This window comes from Crocodylus porosus, unplaced genomic scaffold (assembly GCF_001723895.1).
Source record: "Crocodylus porosus isolate Cpor-Errol unplaced genomic scaffold, CroPor_comp1, whole genome shotgun sequence".
In the NCBI taxonomy this organism is placed as follows: domain Eukaryota; kingdom Metazoa; phylum Chordata; order Crocodylia; family Crocodylidae; genus Crocodylus; species Crocodylus porosus.
The window spans coordinates 1,297,352-1,303,780 of NW_017728953.1; the positions used below are offsets into that span (position 1 = coordinate 1,297,352).

At 58.3% G+C, this 6,429-nt stretch overlaps 1 protein-coding gene across 1 annotated transcript in view; it reads left to right on the forward strand.

Moving 5' to 3' along the window:
• Positions 1-6,429, forward strand: part of RAPGEF3 (Rap guanine nucleotide exchange factor 3) — an 18,804-nt gene that overhangs the window by 4,340 nt on the left and 8,035 nt on the right. Inside the window, exons 2-9 of the mRNA XM_019556403.1 lie at positions 3,441-3,494; positions 3,642-3,748; positions 3,956-4,077; positions 4,569-4,743; positions 5,104-5,188; positions 5,379-5,439; positions 5,613-5,689; positions 5,964-6,110. Of these exons, the coding sequence (XP_019411948.1) occupies positions 3,441-3,494; positions 3,642-3,748; positions 3,956-4,077; positions 4,569-4,743; positions 5,104-5,188; positions 5,379-5,439; positions 5,613-5,689; positions 5,964-6,110 (828 nt within the window). The remainder of the gene's footprint in view (positions 1-3,440; positions 3,495-3,641; positions 3,749-3,955; positions 4,078-4,568; positions 4,744-5,103; positions 5,189-5,378; positions 5,440-5,612; positions 5,690-5,963; positions 6,111-6,429) is intronic.

Here is a 6,429-nt window from a genome sequence, read left to right on the forward strand (position 1 = left end):
GCAGAATGAGAGAACAGGAGGGTTGGAAGGGAGCTCAGGAGGTCGCATCGAGTCCAACCCCCTGCTGTAAGCAGGACCAGCCTCAAATAGATCATCCCAGACTTGGCTTTGTCTCCCCGGGTCTTCAAATCCTCCAAGGATGGAGATGCCACCACCTCTCTGGGGAGCCTGTTCCAGTGCTTTGCTACCCTCCTAGTGAGAGAGTTTTTCCTAATATCCAACCTCAACTTCCCTTGCTGCAACTCGAGATCGCTGCTCCTTGTGTCATCCACCACCACTGAGAACAGTCCAGCTCCATCCTCTTCGCAACCCCCCTGCAGGCAGATGAAGGCTGCTGTCAAATCCCTCCTTAGTCTTCTCTTCTGCAGACTAAATACGCCTGGTTCCCTCCGCCTCTCCTCACAAGTCCTGTGCCCCAGCTCCTGAACCATTTTCCTTACCCTCCACTGGATTCTCTCCAATGTGTCCACATCCTTTTTGTAGCGGGGAGACCTACAACTAGATCCAGGACTCCGGATATGGCCTCACCAGTGCCTAACAGAAGGGAATAATCACTGCCCTTGATCTGCTGGCAGCACACCTACCAATGCAGCCCAGGATGCTCTTAGCCTTCTTGGCAACAAGGGCACACTGCTGGCTTATATTCAGTTTATTGTCCACTGTCACCCCCAGGTCCTTTTCTGCAAAACTACTGCTTAGCCAGTCAGTCCCCAGCCTGTATCAGTGCAATCCCTTGCAGTCAAGGATGATTGTCTTCCATGACTGTCCTTTCTGTGGGTCTGAAGATGACTGATGAGGCTGTTCTGGGATCAAGAGACCGCTGCATGTTTCTATGTGGGGTGGGTGGCTCTGGGTTATAGGTTCAGTCTGTGACACGCTGTTTCTGCTGCCCCTGCTTTTCCATCTCCTGTTGTCATTGCCAGGTTTCAAAGTACTGAGGTCCCTGCAGCAAACTTCCTCCATTTGGGGCAGTCCTGGGTGATACTCTCCTATGAGTTGATGTCAATATTGCATTTTTTCAAGTTGGCCTTGAAGTGCTTTCTCTGCCCTCCTCTTGACCATGTGCCTTCGCCAAGATGGGAGAATACAGCTTGCTTTGGGAGACTGGAGTCAGACATCCAGATGATGTGGCCAGCCCAGCGAAGTTGATATCAGATGATCAGCGCCTTGATGCTCATGGAGTTTGCTTGCAAAAGGATGCTAATGTTGGTGCATCTGTTTTCCCACTGGATTCAAAGCATCTTCTACACGCAGCACTGATGGTACTTCTCCAGTGACTTGACATATCTCCTGTACGTTGTCCGCATCCCAGCTCTGTACAGCAAGGTGAAGATCACGACTGCTCAATAGAAACCACAAGCTTGGTTTTGGAGCTGACATTGCTGTCTTCCAACGCCCATTTCCGCAGGTGTCCAAAGGCTGCACTTGCACATTTGAGGCAATGTTGGATCTCTTTGTCGCCGACGTTCTTCTGCGAGAGGCGGCCTCTGAGGTATGGGACCACTGATGCCTTTATTGAGGCGTGCAAGAAAATGGGACCGATGCTCAACCGTCCGAAAATTAAAATCCCCCATCAACAAGCTCTTAATGAATAGTCCCCACCTCTGGTAATTCAGATTCATGATGAAACTCTGGAGACCGTCGAGTCACAGAAACCATCCTCTGCAGCAGTGTGGGCCCGGGCCTGGCTGGTACCCCCGGCAGGGACTATGCCTCTAAGTGGGCCCCTTTCCTCAGCAATGGTGCTTATCCCTGCACTGTCCCTTCCCTAGGCCTAGGAGCAGTTTCCACACATCCACAGCCTACGATAAGGCACTAGCCCGTTGGTGTCACCCTGACAGGGCTTGTGCTCTCCATCTACTCCATGGCTGGTACCTTGCAGAGGGACAGGGCCCCCCGTTCCCCAGTATTTGTGCAGTGCCCAGCCCCCAGTCTTGGCTCCAGGTCCCTGGTCCCTTGCAGAGGGACGGTGTGCCCCAGACCCTCATATTTGTGCAGTGCTCTGCCCCCCCAGCCCTGGCTCCAGGCTGCCCACCTTGCTTCACCTGGCACCTCCCAGGCTGAACATGTTGCACCTGTAGCTATTTGCAGCTCAGCACCCTCAGGCAGTGTCTCAGGGTAGCTGCAACCACCCTCTGCAGTGCATCACAGAGTCACCAAATATACTCACCCAGCCCTGGCCAGGAACACCTTGCCGGTGTATGCGGGGAATGCTGAGCCCGAAAATAACCTGGACCCTCCCTACACTATGGTGGGTAAGCTGTCACCACCCACGAAAGAGATCTGGGAGTTGTGGACAGTGCGCTAAAACCATCAGCTCCATGCTCAGCTGCCATCAAAAAGGCAACCATGAGAAGGGGTTATAAAGAAGGGTATGATGAACATTGCTGAAAGTATCGTGATGCCCCTTATACACCCCCAGTGCATCCACACCTTGAATCCTGCACCCAGTTCTGGTCCCCGCACCTCCAGAAGTGTGTAGAAGAACCAGAGACGGGACCGAAAAGGGCATCAAGGATAATAACCAATACATGGGGGTTTCCATATGAGGAGAGTCTAACAAGGCCAGGCCTGGTCTGTAGAAAAGAGACGGTTGAAGGGAGACATGAGAAGAGTTTTGCCAAAATATTGAAGGGTGAAGACCAAGTCTGTAGGGATTTATTCTTGACTGTCTCTCTCCAGACAAGAATGAAGGGTCACTGCATGAAATGAGCAGGTTGTCATTTTAAATGACCGCAAGGAAGTTCTTTCTACCTCTGTACGGCATGAAAGGCTGGGACTGGTGGCCACCAGATGCTGTAGGAGCCCGATCCACAAAGGGATCAGACACGGGCTTGGAGGAAGGGGGCATCGGGAGCTATTGGGCACGGGAGTGATGGGCATGGCATTTGCATCAGGGTGTCCTGGACTTTCAGCGCTGAAGGCTGCAAAAGAGAGAGGAGCAGGGAAAAGTCCTGGTCAGGCCCAGTCGCTCTCCTTGCCAGCCTCCGCTCTCTGCCCCCGTGTGACACAGGAGAAGGGGCACGAAGGACCTAGGGTCTGATCCAGTCTGTGGTAGCTCTTATCTTCTTATGGGCATGTTGCAAGTCCCATGCATGTTTTAGGGAGGGGTTGAGGAAAATTTTGTCCCCCCCATGTAAAATCATCCAGATCAGGTCCAAATCCATTTGGATCATCCAAAACCCATATGTGGCCCTGCTGCTGGCAAGTATCCTCCACCCCAGCCTGGGGCTTCAGGTACTTGGAGGAGCTGCAGCCTGGTTTGTTGCCCAGAGCAGTGCAAGAGGGGCTGTGGAAAGGGGTGTGAAACGGCCACTGAAACACAGGCCACAGGGGAGTCCCAGCAGCTCACACCCACTGGGGTAGGGCTGGGAGCTCCTGTGCACCGGGCCGGGCCTGGGCAGGCCGCTAACAAAGACCTTCTGTGCTGCTCTTTCCAGACCCCGCTTCCCGAGAGCAAAGCATCCCTGGATTATGGCCACAGCCTGACACAGGTGAGTTCACCAAGCTGGGAGCCCCCAGGGCACGGGCTCCTACTTCCCTGCCCGCGGGTGAGTGGGGGCTGCATACGCAGGTCTAGCTGACCTGTTTCCCAATCTTTCTGCCTTGGCATGGTTACTGCCACTGCTTGTCACCCCCAGGCTTCCTCGGACAGGGTGCGGCGAGCTGGGCGGGTCCTGTACGGCTACCTGCTCAGCAGCTGCCCCAACCTCATCCGCGACCACAAGCACCACCTCCGGCATCACAGGTGGGGTCCCAGGAGGGCGTGGGGCTGGGGGCGGAGCTGGGGGGCGAGCCCAGACACAGGGGGATGGGAGGGTGGAGCTGGTTAGTGCCCATGCATGAGACCCAGAGAAGGCTGAGAGGGCCTTCTGGTGCCCCCTGTTTCTCTGTCAGCCCTGCCCGGGGCTCCCCAGACCTGAGGCCCCCGTCTCCCCACCATCCCCTCCCGCAGGCAGTGCTGCTCTGGGAAGGAGCTGGTGGACTGGCTGCTCCGCCCCAGCTTCTCCATGCAGACGCGGAGCCAGGCGATCGGGGTCTGCCAGGTGCTGGTGGACGGAGGGGTCCTGATGCATGGTGAGAAGGTGGCGGGAGGGCAGCCCTGACCTGGCTCCCAGTGCCCTGCTCTGGGACAAGGCTCGGGCGGCACATGTGATGGGCACCAGGAGCAATTGCATGCCGACTCGCACAAGTGTGTGCGCAGCCCCTGCTCCAACCGGCCCGCATGGCATCTCCTCTCCATCCCTGCCTGCTGTGTCTTGCAGGGTGCACGCAGTACAGCTTGTGCAAATGGAGACTCTTGCATATGTGTGCCTTGCACATGTGCCATGTCTTGCAAGTGTGCCATGCCTTGCACAGGGGGGAGCCTCTCAAAAGTGTGCTATGCTGCACCCATGGAGTCCTTCACATGCTCTCCCTGCTTCTTTGAGTCACTAACAGGGGTGTTTTGCTTCTCTCTTGCACGCCCACCATGCCTTGCACCAGCACTGTTTCTTGTGCACCCAGCCTCGCAGGGGCGGGGGCCTTCATGCTGGCGCGGCCGGGGGCTCACACTGCTCTTTCCCCAGTGAAGCAGGAGTGGCATTTCCAGGACAAGGACACCCAGTTCTACCGCTTTGCCGAGCTGGACCTGAGTCCAGAGCCCGGTGCTGGCGTCAGGGACCCCGAGGAACTGCTGGAGGCGCTCACCTTCCTGGCCCAGCTGGGCCCCGACGCGCTGCTCACCATGGCTCTGCGAAAGCCGTGAGTGTGACGTGCCACCCCTGTGTGTGCAACCCTCCCCTTGACCTTGTCACAGCCTCAGTTGGGCCTGGGCTGGGAGATACAGTCAGGTTTCAGGGGGCAGCCCCCAGCTCTGGGACCTTGTCTGAGTGCACCGGAGAGGTCAGGTCTTCTCCCAGGGCTCTGGCCTGGGGTTTGGCTGCCTCCTGCTACACCCTGCCAGGCTCTCCAGTGCCCTGCAGGCACCAACTCGTGGAGGGGCACTGAGAGCCTCTGCCATCCAGCCTGCAGGCTTTTCCTCCTGGGTGGGGCGGCCCTTGCCCATCTTTGCATGCCCCTGGCTGGGCCAGCAGGTCACTCCCTCCCCTGTCCTCTCCCCAGCCCCGTACAGCGCACGGAGGATGAGCTGGAGTTGATATTTGAAGAGCTGCTGCACATCAAGGCTGTGGCTTATCTGTCCAGCTCGGTGAGTGCTGGCTTCCCCCCAGTGTGCCCTGCTGCCCCTCCACCCTGGGCAGGCCCCAGACAATCACAGTGCCTTCCCCCTCCCCATGCCCTGAGGGGTCTGCCTGGTCCTGCTGTCTCCTTTCTCCCACCCCATGCCCCCCAGTCTAGCCCGCACGCTCACTGGAGCTAACAGGCCCCTCTCTCTGCAGGTGAAACGGGAACTGGCATCTGTGGTGCTGTTTGAGTCGCACGCCCGGGCGGGCACCGTGTGTGAGTATGGCCCTTGCAGGGCTGGCTGGAGCCTGGGCAGGGCAAGGCATGCAGGAGTGGCTGGGCTGCACAGGGTGGCCAAGGGGTGGGCAGGGCAGAGCTGCTACCCCGCAGCTCCCAGCCAGTGCCTGGGGCCCTGCTCTCAGCCCCGTGGCTCTTGTCTTCTCCTGCAGTGTTCAGCCAGGGGGACAAAGGCACCTCCTGGTACATCCTCTGGAAGGGCTCCGTGAACGTCGTCACCCATGGCAAGGTACAGGGGGCTGCCCTAACCCTGGAGGCCCATTGCAGAGTCCCTGTTGGCCCATCTAGCCCTCTATCCAGGACAGCTGGGGTGGGACTGGCATGCCAGGCCTGGGGGGCTGACAGCACAGTCGAAGGAGCCTGGAGCACTGTCCCTGCGTGGCGGCATAGAGCCACAGCCCGGTGATGGAGGAGAGGTGCTTTGGTCCTATGCTCCCCCCGGGCACCAGGGTGGAGTGCAGGGGTGGGAGGGGTGCCTGGGTCCCAGCCTGCCGCTGCTCCAGGGCCTGGTGACCACGCTACATGAGGGCGATGACTTCGGGCAGCTGGCACTGGTGAACGACGCGCCCCGAGCTGCCACCATCATCCTGCGTGAGGACAACTGCCACTTCCTGCGCGTGGACAAGCACGAATTCAACCGCATCCTCAAGGTGGGCTAGGCCCCCACCCAGCTCCTGCCTCTGCCAGACAGGCATGGGGCATGGGGCATGGGGCTGTGGCTTCTACAGGGAGCAGGGGGTGCCAGTTCCCATCACCAGAGCCACGCAACCCATGGGCCTGGGGTCCAGGGATGCTGTGGGCAGGGGATGCTCCCTGCATCATGGACCCTGCTCGGGGAAGATCACCAGATCATTAGATGCAGGGGTAGCAGTGGACATCGTCTTCCTGGACTTCCGGAAGGCTTTTGACACTGTCTCCCACCCCGTTCTCATTAAGAAACTGGGGGGCTGTGGTGTAGACACCCACACA